The sequence below is a fragment of the Mizuhopecten yessoensis genome, unplaced genomic scaffold, assembly GCF_002113885.1.
Source record: "Mizuhopecten yessoensis strain PY_sf001 unplaced genomic scaffold, ASM211388v2 scaffold10921, whole genome shotgun sequence".
NCBI classification, from domain to species: domain Eukaryota; kingdom Metazoa; phylum Mollusca; class Bivalvia; order Pectinida; family Pectinidae; genus Mizuhopecten; species Mizuhopecten yessoensis.
Window position 1 is genome coordinate 2,798,988 of NW_018408788.1, and position 20,334 is coordinate 2,819,321.

At 36.9% G+C, this 20,334-nt stretch overlaps 1 protein-coding gene across 1 annotated transcript in view; it reads right to left on the minus strand.

The window, feature by feature from the left end:
* Positions 1–20,334, minus strand: part of LOC110463732 (PDF receptor-like) — a 126,424-nt gene that overhangs the window by 29,578 nt on the left and 76,512 nt on the right. Inside the window, exon 3 of the mRNA XM_021518553.1 lies at positions 4,168–4,278. Coding sequence (XP_021374228.1) covers positions 4,168–4,278 — 111 coding nt within the window. The remainder of the gene's footprint in view (positions 1–4,167; positions 4,279–20,334) is intronic.

A 20,334-nucleotide genomic window follows, 5' to 3' on the forward strand; every position in this document is an offset into this window, starting at 1 on the left:
CTTGTGGTAATTTGTGTTCAAATTTCATATCGCAGGGTTTGCAAATTTTCTTTCCAGGCAAGGTCATGATAGTTTTTCTTGAAAAAAGCGATAATAAACTTTAAATGTCAACATCCACAATGGCTTACTAGCGGCCATTATTTTGATGTATTTTATTTATATTTTGTTAGATCAGTCACAAAATAACAAGAAGCGCAACAAGGGAACAACGAGAACCTACATTTGAAATAGGAGATGATCATTTAAATACATAACTTTTCTACTAACGTTGATTACACAATGTAAATAGGTACACCGTACTTTCCGGAACTCAAATGCAAGGACACTGAATTGCCACATGACTCAATATTTAACTACAGAATGACCAATAGGGACGTCATGCTACATAACTAATCAATGAGAGTTACGATTTCAAGTTTCCTATCTCTGACCTCGCTTATCTTGATAGTAACATTCCTAGTCCGTTCGCTTACAACATGTACAGTCTCCGTATAAATAGAGGATATTTAATGGTGTCTCAGTAATAACAAATAGTTGATATTTTTGCGCGGCACCACTATATTTTCTATTTATTCCATTTTTAAAGCATAAGACATGAAAAATGTAATGCATTACAAAAGATCGGGAATCAGAAGCGTAATAGTTAGTGCCATATTTTAATGACGTCACGCTTGACAACAAGGCTGCGCGCCATTTTGAATGTAAATACTTAAGTGTGTGTACCAAACATTTACCATTACAACCACTTATTCTACCTTCACTTCATTTGGATCTGAACAAAAAATCGTTGCCTTTGAATGCAGCGAATAGAAGATACCGTTATGATTGGTCAATACCAAAAAGTGATTAGTGTGAGAAATATCACTTTTGATTTTTGTCACAGTGAAAAAGATATTAGTTTTATCAAGTTGATAGAATCCGATATTTCACTTGCAAAAATGTAATAAATCCTTCTATTCATAATCTTTCTTCGCCTCATATTGGTTCTTTTCAATTCGGATTTAGGTTTAGCCACTTAGTCGGCGCTCTCTGGTTGTTTGTATCGCTTTACAAATAACTTTCCGCAACCGAAGTGAAGGGCAGGAACAGAAAAGGTAACTTTATCTTGATATCTCTGTCATAGTTTGACGTGACAAATGTGAAAGAAGGGGATATTGATATTTTGAAAAAAATAATGCTTTTTTATCTCATGCGTTAAGATCAGCGCAAATATTTTATGAACAGTCTCATAAGGCCATCTCCGTTAATGAAATCGATATTGGCAGCTTCGGTAAAAACGTATTGCAGACAATATCATATCACTAGCTGACGTTTGCCCTATCGTAATGATAAAGTACGTTTCGTTACATTATACTGAATTCCTGGAAGTTCATAATTGAATAAGGCATATGATATGCCTTATCTACAGACAGAACGCTTGGAGAAAAACAACATTTTGCTAAAAGGAGTGATTTTAATAATATCGTTATCTAGTAAATGTTCTCAAATATCAGAAAGACCATAAACGTTTTACAAGTGCTCACATTACGAATTTTATGATAAACATTTTTTTCTACCTGATTGTACGAATGGGTATGGAACAGAACAAATCAACACGAAATTCACCCACACACGGAAACGCTATTATTAGTGACATAGAACAAAGTGGTTGGCAAACTATCTCGGGATGTTTTTTTTTTGCGAACAGCATCGTAAAGAAGACTAGACTCATAACATTTAAAACTGATTTACATCAGTATCTAGTTTGACACGATGCTTTTGTTATATTGACCAATATGACTGCTGTTATAGTTCCGTAGCGTAGGCGACTGTGTTCAATAAACATACATCATGAGCTAGCTATCTAACTACGCAGAAGGGAATAGATACACGCTTAAAATATGATAACGGGTTATTGTTTTCGGTGGTTAGGCATGTTATCCTATGACTACTTCTTTGCGTTTAGTCGTGAACATGTTGGAGTGTTGCATTTCAAAAAAAAAGAGGAAATATGGGAGGCCAACCTTTATACCATCTGATCACTCGTTATCTTTTTCTATTATTTCATCGCTAAATGCCTCTAGTGTTCTTTTTGGTTTGCGTTGTATGATATAGATTATAAATTAGGTTTTGCTATGAAATGCATATCCTTTCTAAGATATTTCCATATTGTTATTCTGACGACAATTTATAAATAAGAATTTATAGTTAATTTAGAGCAGTTTAGTCATTTTTTATTTCCATTTGATATAGAAGTAATTCGATAAATTATTTATAAGGATTAATTAGATTTAAGCGTCCTATAACAGCTGAGGCTATTCAAAATGTGCATCCTTGAATGCGTTGTATGCGTAGACTTGAGGCGGTATGTTGTTGAATTTTCATCTATGCGATAACGCTGATCTGATTTCGACTCCAGAGTATTACCTCATCAGAAAACAATGCCGAGCTACAATATTCTACAATTGGTAAATACTAATTTTAACGGCTAAGAGGTCTGTCGCGGTTAGGGGACATAACCCTTGTTTCGGGAAACGCTCAGCAACACAACTGAGTGGCACATATTTTCGAAAGAAGCGAAGAGTTGTTACAAAGAAGTTGAAATCTAGGTCGATATTTCGTCTTGTATCAAGCAAACCCCTATTTTGAAGATTTTTTTTACAACCTGATCCAGGAGAATCAGAAACTTGTTTAATGCGTAAGATAGTGTGTGTGTCAAATATCTTTTCGATGTTTTATACCTTGAAATGACATTATGAAGTATTATGACCTGATTTTCAATTGTAAAAGTACATTGTCTATCGGGACAAATTATTTTATTATTTTATTGTTCCGTTCCGATATCGATTTTTTTGTTCTGTTTTTTACGATCAATAAATATCTACTGTATTAATGCTTATTATTTCTATGTAAGACTAAACACAAGAAACACCCAGTAAACCTGACATATTGAACTTATTAAAATATATTAATACTCTACGCGTACAGTTGTTTGACCGCACACCGCAATAGCGTGCGCACATCGTGCATACATCGTTCACACACAGTCCGCTCATCGTCCTCACATGGTGCGCGCAACTGTGCGATTTAACAATCGTTCGCCCCGTTGTGCGCTTCTCGTCGCACAACTGTGCGATTTGGTACAATTGGTTGATCAATATTACGGAATGAAAAAAATCTGGAAGGCTCTTATGGAATATGGAACATTGTGAATATAAGTTTCTCGTCATATTAATTAGATTTTGTTCAATTTTACAAAGCATGTTTCACAGTATTTCAGTGACCGTTAGACTGTCAAGAACGTGTTTTGCACCCAGGTAACAGAACAGGTAAATAACATTTTGATGAGTGACCGGAGTTTTACCTGGCGCCCTCCGGATGACATAGAGAGCCATTGTATGATACCGTATGACTGTTATATAAACACAACTGGACGTTAGGTGTTTGTTATCTGCATTCGTGTTGGTCTATAGCTCCCCTTCACCTTGATTTTTACACCTCGCCGAGTTACGTAAGTGCCCCGGGTTGGGAAAACTACGGTCCAGGTACATGTATAAAGTGGCTATGATTACCTGGATATGGGACGGTGTCAATATGTGTTATAATTTTACACTTGTAGATTTAGGTCGTTTAAAAACACCGAAACACCATTTCTGAATTTAAGAAATATAGAAATATCAGCTTATATATGTAGCTAGAATATAGACGCATACTTCAAAAATCAAGTTTTTATGTTCAAACAAGAAATCGTATAATATTGTTAAGCCATTCCTGAATTTATCCCCAACCACTACTGTCATCGCACAACGTTCGTCCATCGTCCGTCCAAGCAACAATCGTCCACATTTTCATCGTTCGCACATCGTGCAATCTGTGCACACACCGTGTAACGTTGTGCGTTTCCACGACTATATTTTTTCTTTGCGAGGTCAAATGTAAGCGCTCTGTCGCATTCTAACTTATAAGCTGATGGATGCATTAATGTACTCAAAATACATCTAACAAAACACAATATAGAGAGAATATAACAAGTGCAATCCTATATTTAAATAATTTATTTTAGCGCCAAAAAAACTCATCGGATTTCCGCTTAAATTTTACGTTTATAGTCAATGACATTTATAACCATAACATTTCGGATCCGTTTAATTTCCATTTTGAATAAGCCAATTTGGAAATAACACTTACTCGTAACGTCCAGTCCTGGTAATTGGGGGCACGGCAGGAATGTGACAGTTCCCACCCGAGCGGCCGGCCAACACAGAATAGTGTCCCATGTTGCATTGCAGTGGACATCTCCTGTATCAAACAGACATTAAATTATTCACCAGACCAATGGTACAAAATGTATATGTTTCTGACAATAAACAAATTGCAATATTTGTCATGCCCAGTTTATTTTGTATATATTGTTTAATAGCCCACCGACAAGCAATCATAAGCCAAACAAAACACTAAACATAGACGTTCAGAACAAAAAATATATCTAACGTAAACTAAAAGGTTGAAATATAAGAAAGATGGAAAACAAAAAAACAAATATAGTAATTGTAACCGTGGCATCAATGAAAAGCAAACGGATTCATTGTTTCAGATTAATTGAATGTAAATTATCATTTATCAAATGTCAAACACACAGCCTCAAACAAACTTTTCATTATTGTTAAAATATGGAATTAGTTGCACATCCGATCATATAATGACAGCAAATTCTTATTCACAAATATAGCAATAAGGATGATTTTCGTTTCGTAAAATGCAAACATGTGCTATGTAGGTATGGCCTATGCGTATTCGAGAGAGGACAACATCGTCTTTGCGATCTACTTGTTGCACATAAAGATACATTAGGTTACATTTGTACATTGAAAACAATTTATTCGGATTATTTATGTTGCCAATGCCGATTCGCTTCAATAAAAGTCGGGATGGAAGGTTTAAAGTCAGAGTAAGGCAGTTAAATATTTCCGGTTGTGGAATAAGTTTTAACAGCTCTATCTATTCTCTCAAATATATGTAATACCAACAACGCACGCTGCTGCTCCTTTCTCGTTGACCTTAAAACTATCGGTATATAGAAGGGTTTGGTTTTGGTTTGGTTTTATATTGTTTAACGTCCTAGCAACAGCTAAGATAATTTAAGGACGTGTCTCTATGTGTGTTGTGTAAGCGTGCATGTGGGTATGTGTGCCGGAGACAGGATATGTTGGTATATTTGCCTCATTGTGATAGCACGGAACTGATGCCGACTTTATAGTGCCATCTTACTGAAATTCGATGTTGACGGCACCCAGCACAGCACTCCGCCCGGTAACATTATACTGACAATGGGTACATCAGTTGTTACCAACTCTTGGATGAACTCAGAAAAAGAACACTTGAACTTAATAGGGATTCTAATTTTTTTTGTGTATGCATACGATGTACTGTGTATTTTTATTTTGAAGTTTTCCAGTTTCTCTGTTGTTGTCTTTCACACTCCCATAACTCACATTATTGTCTTCTGTTTTTTTCCTGTTGAAGGCTTTTGTGTCACTCCTTGCATGACTGTGGCACTCCCTGAGAGTCTGTTAAAAAGATAGTTTCTACTCCAGCTTAACGCTCAGCAATTTAGGAATGGGACGACTGGTTCGCTCATTGTCAGTATAATGTGACCGGGTGGGGTGTCTTGCTGGGTGTCTTCGGTAGTATCTTTCAGTGAGGTAGCACTATAAAGTCGGCATCAGTTCCGCGCTGTCACAAGGAGCAAAACACCAACATATCGCAGCCTCCAAAAACACACACGAATACACTACACGCATGCATCTTGCACACTATAAATTATTATAGCTGTTGATAGGACGTTAAACAATACTAAACCAATTCAAACCAAACCAAACCCTGCATGAGCTTAACCGTTGCTTGCCCGTTTAGCTACTGACTAACTTATTGCTTGAACCATCGATAATGGTTTCTGTGTAAGCCGCTAGGTGGCACGACAGTTTGCAGCACTAACCAATGTGACTACGTCATAGGAACACTCAACTTTGATGTACAAGTCAGCTATCGACGGTGAGCAAAATATGCTAAAAACATGTAGAAATAAATAACAATTGTTTGTGAACAAATTGACAAAACGGAATAAAAGAGTCATTCCCTACGGCGAGGGTATGCCACAGAAAACTCAAACATCGGGGTATGATTCTTGAATCGAAGCAGGACTCTGGTTCCCCAAATAAGACCCTGGGGTTGAGATTTCTGTCATAACCTTGCAGTAGGGAAAGGCTCTCTTAATCATGTTCGAGTGCTAATTTTGTCTGCTTGTCATGGTGCTAAATATATAAATTTGTTTGTACTGGTTATATCTATGTATTACTGTGTATTATAACCCACATTTGAAGAAAAGTTTTAGAATTAATGTAAATTGTCCGATGTGGATATCAAGCGTTTTCAATAATAACAGTTTCCAAAGGTAATACTAAGATAACAGAAGATGTATTCCGAATCAATAGACATCAATCAAAATCACGTATTACCGACGCAATCTTTATTAGACTTAATTAACAAGAAAAAAAAAGTATTTTTCCAAACTGTGTAATTGGAAATTGATATAAGAGCCGCGTCCGTTGACTTGGATGGTACCAACATCAAACCTTTATTAATTTGCTGACACGCGCGGAGTTTATGGCAGTGTTATGCCGTGGCTATTCAATAAGAACAACTCAACCAATGACATTACTCGTAAACCTACCCAAATACGCTAATATATAGTGCCATGATAGACAATGTCACCCGGAGTTTATGTCCAATGAATGCTACAAAGTCGTAAATAGGCATCGTAAATATGTTTTTTCCTATACTGACCAAAGCGGCAAAATTCTATTAACACCGTAACCGAAACATAAATAATCAGAGGGAACTGAAGGGTGATATCTGGTGATATTAACTTTCAAACGGTCCATATAGACTTTCTGCGGTTAAGCAGTGTTTGAATTCACATCGTAGAGTTTGCAATTGTTGTTTTTTCCGACATAAATATATAAACGGCCATAATATGGTAATTTTTGAGTGATAACTAAACATGATGCAATATATGACTGACATTGATTGCAAAAATCTTGTAAATACAACATTGTATTTTTTAATTTCTGTTAAATGTAATTCAGAGATATTTAAATAATATTAATAAAATGTCTTTGACAAAACGATAATGATATTTAGAATGTAAACTGTTATCACGGAAAAATCCGGTTGATGTTACACCCTACACAAGGAAGTGTGTATTACATGGAACACCGGTTAATCTAGGTCAACCTCGTTCTGCATCGTCTTGTTGGTACTATGTTTACTTCATTTAAACCTATCTGTGAAGATCACAAAGAAATAGTCAAAAACGGCATTAACAAGGATTTTTTTTTTTTTTTACACATACTGCCATTAAAACGAAAAGGTTTTCGGCTACATTGTAGAAGAAAATGATAACAAGGTGGCCTGGAATTAAGAAGCGTGTACGGGGTTTTAGGGGTCATATAAAGACAGATGCTTAAGTTCACACAGACGAACGAAAAGAATTAGATAATAGTGAGAAGAAAAAAGAGATCCCGAATGTTGCAATGGGGCAACATATCATTTTTCGTTGCTTCAATATGCTCTACAGATGGAGAAAACAATTATGCAGGAGGAAACACTATGTCGTCTCTAAAGCAATACGGTAGCAAATAGAAGGTCCATCCCCTCACCGAAAACTGCACGTAGGTGATGGTAAATGACTGTTTTTAAGTCGAACAGAGCTGTGCCTTATACGACACAGGTTCAATGAAGATGTTTCAGTGTTCTATTTATTATTTTAAGCTTCGGCAAACTTGGTGTCCATTTGTGGAAACCAAAAATAGACATTTGTACTTTTGCTTCGACAGGACCTTTTAGCCTCGCGTTCTCTGAATCAGATAAGCTGTCTTTATTTGTAAAGTGGACAATATCTTCTATAACCGGCTTACACTGGTCCACAAGGAGATTCATGTGGTAGGGTTGATTGTAACTCTGTGGTTCAAGTTATTACCCACAAGCACAAAACACACATCCATCAGTATCAGCGAGCAAGACACAGTTTGTCAAGCATTACTAGCTTTATCATAAATCTATGCCAAACCAGAATCTTTAAATTCTTTATGAAAATTAACAGCAACTTTTTATTCAAGTATTGGAATTGCAAAATATCATTTCCAGAAAATTGAAATGCTAATTTCTTTACAAATGCAGTAAAAACGAACATGGATATATGGTATCAAAAACAATTAAGCTTAAGATGCCTAAATCGAGTAGTGTAGCTGTGCAAATAGTTGATGAGGTATTACTTATAAAGACCTGTGATAAAGTCAGACGTTCTATTTGATATCTAATGCACATTTCATTACTAAATGTTATCTAGGTCAAAGACATCGAGGATGAGAAACAGTTACTAGAAACAGGAAGCAAGGAAGCACTTATTCATAAAGTTTGTTTGCCAATGAAGAAAGCCAAACAACGTAAACATTTTACTCTACAATATGGCGATTTCGTCTATTGAGGATCAACAGTGAAGCAAAAGGTCAAATCAATAAAAATCAAGTAGAAAAAGTTCCAAACAAAATTCAAAATATTTTTATATACCGGTACAAAATTTATTAATTCCGCTTACAAATGATATCTCGCAAAAATATTGTATATAATCAGTGCCAGCATCGGTAACCGATACAAACATCCGCGAAATGTATGTAGCGGATTCTAACAAAACAGTCCGTGAAGTTTATTTTTATTTTCAAAGTTGTATCAATAGGAATATCGGAACCAAATATTGAGTGACAACGCGGCATGTTGTGTAATAATTTCAGCTTTACAACCAGCGAATTCTTGGTATGTCGCTAAACAATGTACAATATACTATAAATATAACGATGTACCAGCGTCTGTTTTAGTTTTATAGGAATTACCGTCCCTTTAAGGTCACTTAAGGACGTGCCTCTATGTTTGTAATGTATACGCATGTGTGAATGTGTGCTGGTGGCAGGGAATATTTGTGTATATACCTCCTTGCGATAGCGGGGAAGTGATGTCGACTTATGAGTGGTACCTCACTGAAATATATTTCCAAAAATACCCACACAGTATTCATTCCGGTCACATTATACTGTCACCGGGTAAATTAGTTGATGTCATTATCCTTAATGCTGACCGTTAACCAAGGGATAACCACTGCCATGTGTAATTATTTTGTTATGTCAAGGCCTGGGGACAGAACCCATTGCTTATTCCGCTTCGGCAAACGTCCAACACAAAGGCCAAAAGTGAGGTATTGTAACAGTGACAGCGAGATAAATACATTAATGCTAAAGGACGGTTCAAATAGAACAAATTAAGTTAAATATGCAAGCTGTATGTGGGTGATGTATTGTTTGCATTTTGTAAGATAAATTCATTATTTTCGTTGATAGTGGATAATTTACATATATATTTACATATAATATACCAAGGTTGATTGACCACTGGGCACGAATGTCCAGGGACTTTATCTAGCCATGACACGTAAGGTATGATGGAGTAATGTAAATCAATAGGTATAATTTATTTAATTATTGAAAAACTAATAATTTATTATGAAATACAAAAATGCCTTATTTGTATTCTTTGAACTAGTGTACTTTGTTATCATATATAATGCCCAACTGCACATAAATTCAAAACAAATATAAACTACATTAAATAAACCAACAAACCCATGCCAGTAGAACATATGTGGTGTTAGAGTGTATGAGTGTGTGTTCGAGATTGTCTTGTGTTCTTATATAATCAGTTCTGTTTTCTTTTTTTCACTGTGTTCTTTTAGTTCATTTTCTATTTGATATTTTAACTTATCTCAAGAGATATCTACTTCAAATAAGTCCTGGTACATTTTTCATCAGCATACATGCATGTATCAGTTTTGCTTTTATTCATGTTGCCGTAGCAAAATTTTAGTGGCTCAAGGTCAAGACGTATATCCATATATTTAATTAGATTTGGAATACTGTGTATATTCATAACGGTATATTTAATTCGTCACGACATATATTTTACAACTTTATTAAATATCAATATCGTAAAGTTTGTATATTTTTATCTTAAGTCCATGTATCACATGAAATAATGTAATCTTGTAGAAACATGAAAATATTAATCCAGCCTAATTATTGTATATTACCTCGCAATAAAAGTACCCAAGTGTCATAAGATGAGTTGAAATATAATGTATGTATGTAAATATTGTATTTAATGTCTTCAACTATCAAAAGTATGCTGGAAGCCATGGAGAGAGCTTATATAGGCAAAGCCTGTTGCTCAATCCTTTTGTTTAATTAATAAAATATATTTGAAATGAAATGACAGTGAGATAATGTATAAATATCCTTATTGCTGCAACGACGGTAGAAAATATTTGTCTGTTTCTTTTAAGTCCATTGAACTGAAAACACTAAAGAAAACCCCCGATTCAACAGAGCGTCCCCGATGTAGTCGACCGTTACGATCATGCAGTGGGATAGCGCAGGCCTGGTCTTCCAATGACACTGCAGGTGACATCAGCCACACGGAAAAGAAAAAGAAGTGAAGTACGAAGAGAGATATAGATCCAAAGTGTTTTGCAATTGGGGAAACAGGTCAATTATGGTCTCTACAATGCCCCAGTGCAGAAACACAGAAACCCCCCAATTATACAGGAGGCCCAATAATAGTCGCCTTTTATGAATTTATGCAGTGGGATACAGAAGGACTATTGTCTCTCCGATACAAAGTTCTGAAGGCAAGATTAATTAAGAAACAGCCACATGTGGATCATTCTCAATAAACTGACTTGAAGACGTTGTATTTGAATCGAATAAGTCACTGGGGTATCAATAGCGAATACAATATTCTGCTTGTGATACGATACAGAATCAGCGAGTCTTGCTGTAACCTAATACACATTCTACGGTAACATGTTAACCTAATGAATTGCAACCAGGTACTTCTACGTATTTTTGTAACTTCCGTTTCATATCATTTATACAGAAACAACGAAAAACATGAACCAATGTAGGGGGAAACTAGCAAGACATACACTTATGGTTGGTACATGTAACTCAAATTTTCATTGACCAATTCAACAATGAATAAACCTTTTCTGATCTGATACAGTTCCAATTAAATACTTTCGTTTCTATATAAATTGCAAAAGGAAATATATATACTAACGGAAAGAGTTGTTTCAGAATTGTAAATTATACATGTCATTAAAGATCAATTCATTCAATACTGTCTAAAACATCCATTTTATCGCGAGGGAACAACAAACACGAAGTGTAACTCTGCCAGTTCACACATGCGATATTGGGTATGTCCGCCTTTGGCATTAATGCACACATTGCAAAGACGGCACTTGGATTCAACAAGATTGTTGAAAAATATCTGGGGAATGTTTTGGGGAATACATTGTATTTCCTCCCATACGTGCTACATGGTTGGATGGTCATGACATACTGTAGTTTATGGCAGCACATCTACAATTTGCTGAGTCAGGAAATCCGTCATAACGCGTACAATGTATGTGTTTGTGTGGTTTAGCATGGTCATGTCGAAGCGTAACGTAATGCAGCATGAGCAGGAGCATGTTCATTTCTTGGACGGATTCTCGGTAACCAGGAATGACCCTCGGAGTCACAGCTGCAGTTTTGGTAGCGCTTCTATAAATGTGCAGCCCATATGCGATTGTCCGTAATGACGACACACGCCTACAGCCTGACTTAGGCGGTCCTTCGTGTAACTAGGCTCCTGAAATCGTCTCCATAAGGCCCGAACAGTGTTCAGCTATACACCAAAGTTTCTAGTTACAACATTTAGAGCAACGATTTTTCGACCTCATTCTAGGCATATATTGAACTAACAACCAAACATTTACTTGAAAAAAATATGGAATTTTGTTCATCTTTTATAAAGATTTTCACAACGGTAACCAACTTTGTAAAGATTGTAAAACGTGCTTGCTAGCAGCGAAAATGCAATATTCGGCAAGTACACAAGGGCACATTCGCATTCAAGCGTCAAGGTTGTTTAGGAGTGTTGACATTTGCACAAGTTTCATGTTTAAACACGCATATATTACACATGGCGGCATGTCATTAAATGACCTTAGCTGTGTCATGACGTTAAATTCAATAAGAACAAGGTTATTCATGTATATTGATGCAAATTATAAAATGTTTTTATTATCATTACGTTTTTTACAACTGTAGGTTACCTTAGTTGTTATTCGAACACTTAACCCGTTAAATCCCAACCAAACCCAACATGAATGAACCAATAACACTGAAAAGTCATTACGGCCAATTAATGGTCGATAGAAAGCTGCAATAAGAAATAACATTAACAATGTAGAAAACATATATTGACCAATTATGTGACACTGTATTCTGTATAGACTTTATGAAAAATACACAGATAATGCTTCATTGCCAATGCCAAATTTAATGCACGCGATCACACATCACAGGCGATCCAATCATTTTTTGTGTGTTTTAAATAAGATGGGTGTCTACCGAGACATCAACAAAGAGAGAGGAAGAGTAGGGAGCAAAGAGAAGAAACAAGCATATCTCGGCACCCACCATTTTACCATCTTTATGTATGGATCTATGTAAGATTAACGTTTGAACTGCTGGATCGAATCTGCTTGTCTATGACACTGTTCTTTCAAACTGAAATTGCCTAACCAATTTACTTGATATTACATTACTAACCGCCCATCAACAAAATAGAGGTTTTGGGACAATACAAAGTCGATGGAACGTGTGAATGGAAATGAAATAAAACGGTAAGAAACTCTTATTCTCGAACTTCAAAATGGGTTTGTGATCATCATTGTGGTTATCTGATCAGTCCAACAATTCAATATCCATAACCAAGGTCCAGTTCTTACAAAGAACATATAAGTTATAATTTTCGAAATTCAAAAATGCCGCATGTCTGCCATTTTTGCTTTCCGATTATTTCCAAAATTCAAATATGCATAGCTACGGACCACGAGAAACGTTCAGGTGAAACTAGAGATAGATCCTTAAAGTACATGTAGTTTCGGAGAAATAACGTTAACGTGAATTGTTTAAAGACGGACCACGTACGAAGGGCGATTTGAATAGTCCACCATATGATTAAAGTTGCCTAGAAAATGCAGCAATAGGAGTAATATATACGTTTTTCATTTCCCCTTAAAAGACAGTTTGGTTTGGTTTAGTTTAGTTTTGTTTAACGTCTTATTAACAACTGAGGTCGTGTAAGGACGTGCCTCCAAGTGTGTTGTTTAAGCATGTATGTGTGAAGGAGACAGTATATGTTGGTGTAGTTGCATCCTTTTGAAAGCGCGGATCTAATGCCGACTTTATAGTTCTATCTCACTGAAATACCATGCCGAAGGCACCCAGAACAGCCCTCCGCCCGATCACATTATACTGACAACGGGTGAACTAGTTGTTACCGTTACCCTAAATGCTAAACATTAAACAGGGAAAAACAACTACCATTTGTAAGAACCCTGGTATGTCGCGGCATGGGGACAGAACCCATTGCCTTTCTCAAGGCGAAAGCTTAACATTAAAGCCAGAAGTGAGGAATTGCCAAGAGAGGCACTAGGAAATAAAAGGTAGTTAAAAGTAGAAAGAAAGATAAAGAGCCCAGTTAAACTGGTTGTAATGGTGGGAGTACAACAACTATCAATCAAATAAGGATTATTAAATAAATAAAGAACAATATACAGCGACTTTTTTGTACCGGGCTACGCTTAATTAAATCCCGCCAAGATTTGGATATTTTTGGTATTAGCATGATGCCATCATTCTGGTCGAATCCCACCTCTACAACCGCGCGACCACAATAATATTCTTTAATATTTTAATATTCAAGGATGAGATAAAGATTATTTGTAGCAAATGAATCACGCGGTAAAGCAATTTTGACAATGATCTTTCGTCAGATTAATTGGCTCATATCAATTTTCTAATTGATTTTTGTTAACAAAATTGTATCAAATTATCAAAATTTATGATCTCATTTTCAAACCAGCCACCAAATAGAGAAATGCTACGTGTATGTATGAACTTCATCAACAATATTTTGGTTTGGTTTGGTTTAGTATAGTATCAACAGCTATAGTCATTTAAGGACGGCATCCCCTGTGTACAAGATACGTGTAGTGTATGAGTGTGTTTTGTAAGGCTGCGATATGTTGGTGTTTGTCTCCTTGTGATAGCGCGGAACTGATACCGACTCTCAAGTGCTACCTCACAGAAACATACTGCCGAAGCAGGACACCCCACTTGGTCACATTATACTGACAATGGGCGAACCAGCCATCCCACTACTAAATTGCGGAGCGTTAAGCAGGAGTAGAAACTACCATTTTTACAGACTCGGGTATGTCTCGGCCAGGGGACAGAACCCAAAGACCTCCTCACAGGGGCAAACGCTCAACTTAAGGCGAAAAGTGAGGCATTGTCAACAGCGACATTAGGAAGAAGAAAGCTGTTAAGAAAGAAGAGAAAAGATAAGATCCCAAATTTAGTCGCCTCTTACGATCACGCAATGGGGACAGCATGTACAATTATTACGCCCTACATGCAGGGACTATTATTGTTTACAAAATCATGGACAAAATGCAGGAAACATTTTTAACTGCAATATTATGTTCTTCATGATGTTATAATACAATGTTTACTAAATCTAGTCTAACGCATGATAAACATTGGCTGTAGATAACGCCAGATAAATACGCATAGCAAGTCTAATCGAAAGCAATAAAGCAGAGATGCTAGTCTCGAAAATATCACATAGATATTAGATCTAGTAAAAACCACGATATATGCTGTTTCACCATGTCAAGTTGAATGCAAGACAAACCAGAGCACAAGTACATCAATGTCTGGCTAGAATAGGTCAATGTAACAACAACCAGGCAACTTGTACTTTAAGATGGTTTTTGGGGGCACTGAACGAAGGCGATGTAGCTTGTCCAATAAAGCAGATTTCCATCACAATTATCTCCTTCATTTTGAACAGCTTATGGAAGACAGGGAATTCTTAGAATTGGGTCGGTTAAGCGGTTGTACTCTTCTAATTGTTAAAAGTAGTTTATAGATTTTCTGGGTACGTGTACTACTCTTATATTGACGACAATAATCAGGAAGGGACAAACTAACTGATTAAGGCGTCATACACATTATTACCGATACATATACCAAATTATTTTAAACGATGATCAGAAAGTGAAAATACTAAGCAGATACGGTATAATTATCTTGGAAGCAATTTATACAAACATATATGATAACCTTACTGCAATCTCTTAATATTATCATTATTATTTTATTCTGCACAACCAATCAACACATAAAAGATCATTAGATCTATTAAAAGTAGAATAAACATTTTAAAGGAAATTACATCAAACAAACGTAAAGGTAAAAGACAAATGTAAACTCGGAAAGTAGAACTAAGATTGGTTACATGTGTATATCTTTTTGAACAGACATACAATATTTAAGTAAGTTAGAATTGTAGAGATATTAACTGTTTCCAAAAGAGATTTGAGATCCGTCTTATTACTATCACAAAATCCCCTCGTTTGCTGAAGGTCACTGTAATAGTTCGTTGCATGCTATGGTAATAGCTGAATACAAAAGGTTATTAAGTGGAACGGACGAAGAAACCATGGATACATTTAGATCAATATAATATTTGATCGTACTTTATAAACAAATGTATAAAACGTTGGGCTAGATTATTGCTTATTGCTATACGGCCCGATAGCAATAAGTAGGAAAAATTACAAAACTAAATACACGCCAAAGAAACTGAATAGTTATGATTGAAAAAGTACACACAAGTTCACAGCGAAAATAGCCACATAATATGATAACAAAAACTTTCCAAATTGAATTGACATATTTTGTTTGCACTTAGAACAACAATACGATCCGGCAAGCCAGTATTGTATTGAACTGTTTTTTATGTGTGGATGAATTGAAATTGACGGTTCAAATCGACCAAAAATTAAACCGAACACAAAGGTGATTTGTTTTACACCAGTCATACGTCCAAATGAACTACTAAATTAACAAATGACGCAGGTAGAAAAATGTATAGTGTTTGCTTGCAATCTGCCACTATTTCGGAAGACAACAATTCTTGTCTTATCAATATTTACCGTAAGCTGCCAGTTGTTGCTGTACTATTTCAAATAGTCTAACATATCCCGTAAACCAGAAGCTGACTCTGGGAATAGGATAGTATCATCAGCGTTATTCCATTCTCGGTATTAACTTGAAGCTATTATCAATGATACATCAATAACAAGTATGAAGTTTAGAATACCGTGTGTACAATTGAAGTGATAATAAGATTGATATTAACCCGTGTATGTTGTATTTTTTCGTCTTTAATATCTACTACAAAATACACACAACATACACAAATAAATATATATCTTATTCAAATTATATCCATCATCACAACCGTTGTCAGTATAATGTGACCGGGAGGAATGCTGTGCAAGATGCCTTCGGCGGTGGTATTTCAGGGAGATAGCTCTATAAAGTCGGCATCAGATCCACAATACGCATTAAATGACATTAGCTGTCAATACTGTAATAATAGTTGCCTTAGTAGAGTATCTACGGTACTTACTATACAATATATACTACGTCATCAAGTTATGTACACACAACCTCGTTCTGATTAAAAGCACATGTTAGACAGACGACCATCACTATTAGTGTTGTGATATTACATGGTGTCAGAGTGAAAACGGGCACGATGGACAATTTAAAGGCACCAGATCCATTACAAATGGATGGAAACATGTCAGAAAATTATCGAAGGTGGATACAACGTTTCGAGTTGTACCTGACAGCGACTGGAATCTCAGAAAAAGATGAGAAGATACAGATCGCCACCTTTCTCCACGTGATCGGACCGGAGGCATTGGAAGTGTACAACACCTTCAAGTTCGACAATGAAGACGATAGGAAGAAACTAGACAACATAACAGCTAAGTTCAAAGATTATTGTAATCCCCGAAAAAACATAACATACGAGAGACATTGTTTCTTTATCCGAAATCAAAACGAAACGGAAACTATTGACCAGTATGTTACTGAACTCCGTAAAAAGGCTTCAACCTGTGAGTTTAGAGATCTTTGTGACAGTTTAATCCGAGATCGATTAGTGTGTGGGGTTCGAAACAAAACGGTCAAAGATAGACTCCTTCGAGATTCTGACTTGAGTCTGAAGAAAGCAATAGACATTTGTCGTGCAAGTGAAGTTTCTCAGATTCAACTGAAATCATTAAATGATGAAACGCAAGTACATGTTGTCAAACAGAAAAATCCCGGATATCAAGGTGCCACACAGAGGAAAAATCAGAACAGTCAACAAAACCCGTCGTGTCATAAATGTGGTTATAAACACCCCGTTAATAAATGTCCTGCAGAAGGTGAAACTTGCAATAAATGTTTTAAAAGTAATCATTTTGCAAAAATGTGTAGGACAAAAGTTGACAAAGGACAGAGTAAGAAAAGCTCACATCGTGGTACAAATCATGCCAAATTTCGTGGCAGAGGAAGAGGTCAAGTACAGATGGTACATATCCAAGAAGATTCAGATGACGAATACCCATTGTTTGTTGAGGCAGTAAATGATGAGAAGTCCAGCGAGAAGGACTGGTTTATTGAAATAGAGACTGAAAACAGGAAGACAAGATTTAAAATGGACACTGGGGCACAGTGTAATGTGATTTCCAAGTCTGATTTCAATCAGATAGGAGGAAAACTCCAGAAGGGAAAAGCTAAAAAGTTGGTGACATATACCGGACAGAAAATCAAAACGGTAGGGAAAACCACTTTAGCATGTGGTTACCAGAACAAAATTTACCCACTAGAATTTCAAGTTGTGGATCATCAAGTCACACCAGTGTTAGGGCTACAAGCATGCAAGGAGTTAAATCTCATACAAAGAATTGAGCTTGTGGAGAAGAAGGAACCAATCCTAGAGGAGTTCAAAGATGTCTTCCAGGGATTAGGAAAACTTCACAAATATCGTATCAAAATTGATGAGTCGGTAACACCAGTCATTCATCCGCCGAGGCGTGTGCCAGTTGCTCTACATGACAAGGTTAAGGCTGAGCTTGACCGCATGGAATCACTAGGCGTGATTGACAAAGTACAGGAACCGACAGATTGGGTCAACTCAATGGTTATTGTGACAAAGACTAATGGCAAATTACGCATTTGCATTGATCCGAAAGACCTAAACCGTGCTATAAAAAGAGAGCACTACCCAATGAAGACAATCGATGATGTCACATCCAAAGTGTCAACTGCAAAATATTTCTCAAAACTGGATGCTGAGTGTGGATTTTGGCAAATCGAGTTGGACCAGGAAAGTAGTCGATTATGTACATTCAATACACCGTTTGGACGGTATAAATTCAATCGGCTTCCATTCGGAATCTCTTCAGCACCGGAAGTATTCCAACGCGCAATGTCTGAAGTCTACGAAGGAATGGAAGGTGTCGAGACTATAGTCGATGATATTTTGATCTGGGGCGAGACTCGCGAACAGCATGACACGAGACTACGTCAAGTCCTTGAGCAAGCTCGAAAACACAACTTACGGCTGAATAAGCATAAGTGTCAAATCGCGGTTACTGAAATCCAGTATATAGGACATACACTCAGTGTTGAGGGTCTTAAACCCGATCCGGACAAAATTAAAGCAATAACTGAAATGCCAGAACCAATGGACAAACAAGGTCTACAAAGGTTCATGGGAATGGTCCAGTATGTGGCAAAGTTTCTGCCCAATCTTTCCCAAGAAAGCGCACCGATTAGAGAGCTTCTCGAAAAAGATGTAGTATGGCATTGGAATGAACAGCACCAGAAATGTTTCCGGCATCTAAAGGACATGGTGTCTTCTACACCTGTTCTCCGATATTATGATGTCAACAAGCCAGTCACACTATCTGTTGATGCGTCGTCAACAGGCCTTGGAGCAGTTTTACTACAGGGAAATCAACCTGTGGCATATGCGTCAAAATCACTTACACTGGCCCAACAGCGTTATGCGCAAATAGAAAAAGAGATGCTAGCCATTGTCTTTGGAGCTAAGAAATATCATCAGTATATCTTGGGCAAGACTGTTACTGTACAATCAGATCATAAGCCACTCGAGATTATCATGAAGAAGCCACTTCATCTTGCGCCAACAAGACTTCAACGCATGCTGTTGAAACTTCAGCAGTATAACCTGGATGTTAAATATGTACCAGGAAAGTTATTGCATGTGGCAGATCCATGAAGTCGTGCTCACCTTGCAGAGGAAGCCTCTGACCTTGAGGAGGAGGTTGAGGTTCATCTAGTGTTAGCGGTGTCTGACAGAAAAATGCAAGAAATCAGCCGCGAGACAGAGAATGACAATGTTCTTAGGGTCATAAAATCAATTATCTTGAAAGGATGGCCGAACAATCGTTCAGAGGTATCAAGTGAAGTACCGCCAGAGTTATGGAATGTTAGAGATGAACTAACCATTCAAAATGGTGTCATATTCAAAGGGGACCGACCTTTGATTCCCTTATCAATGAGAGGAGAAATGTTGGAGAAAATTCATGAGTCGCACCTGGGCATAGAAAAGTGTCGTCAGCGAGCCAGAGATGTCATATTCTGGCCAGGGATGTCAACAGATATTGAAAATGTCGTTTCAAAATGTGCGGTTTGTCAAGAAAATCGTATGTCTAATGTTAAAGAACCGTTGATGTCACACGATGTACCAGAACGCCCATGGTCGAAGGTTGGAACTAATATATTCTACGTAGGTGGAGACTCGTACCTGCTCTTAGTTGATTACTACTCGGAATTCATCGAAATTTCAAAGATGTTGGACACTAGAAGTGAAACTGTTATAACACACTGCAAATCACAATCTGCTCGACATGGCATCCCCGACATATTGATCTCCGACAATGGGCCACAATATGCATGTGATGTGTTTCGACGTTTCGCGAAAACGTATGGTTTCGAACACAGGACCTCAAGTCCGACATTTCCTCAGTCAAATGGAATGGCTGAAAAGTCAGTACAGACAGCAAAGCGTCTACTGAAAAAAGCTGCACAAAGTGGGCGAGACCCATATCTTGCACTGCTAGATCTGCGAAATACACCAAGGTCATCAAAGATTGGATCTCCTGCACAGCGTTTGTATGGAAGGAGAACAAGAACCTTACTTCCGACTTCTACAAACTTGTTAGTGCCAAAAGTGATGACAAAAGTGACAGAGAACCTTAAA